Source organism: Brassica oleracea, chromosome C7, assembly GCF_000695525.1.
Source record: "Brassica oleracea var. oleracea cultivar TO1000 chromosome C7, BOL, whole genome shotgun sequence".
NCBI lineage: Eukaryota > Viridiplantae > Streptophyta > Magnoliopsida > Brassicales > Brassicaceae > Brassica > Brassica oleracea.
Window position 1 is genome coordinate 14491898 of NC_027754.1, and position 213 is coordinate 14492110.

The window sequence follows — 213 nt, forward strand, 5'->3', positions numbered from 1 at the left end:
AAGGAGTTCTTTGGTCGCATCGTACGACCCCGAGACGGGCTACGGGTGAAACTCCATTCGCCCTCGTTTACGGAACGGAATGTATGATCCCCGCGGAAATTGAATTTCCCGGAGTATGGAGAAGATTCCTCCCCGAACGAGAAGATCTTAACAGCGCAATGCTGCTAGACGAACTCGATCTTATTAACGAGCGGCGAGATCAAGCTCTCATAT

At 50.7% G+C, this 213-nt stretch overlaps 1 protein-coding gene across 1 annotated transcript in view; it reads left to right on the top strand.

Moving 5' to 3' along the window:
- LOC106302652 overlaps positions 1-49 on the top strand; it is a 1545-nt gene extending 1496 nt beyond the window's left edge. The window contains exon 3 of the mRNA XM_013739116.1: positions 4-49. Coding sequence (XP_013594570.1) covers positions 4-49 — 46 coding nt within the window. The remainder of the gene's footprint in view (positions 1-3) is intronic.
- Positions 50-213: the final 164 nt, after the last annotated feature.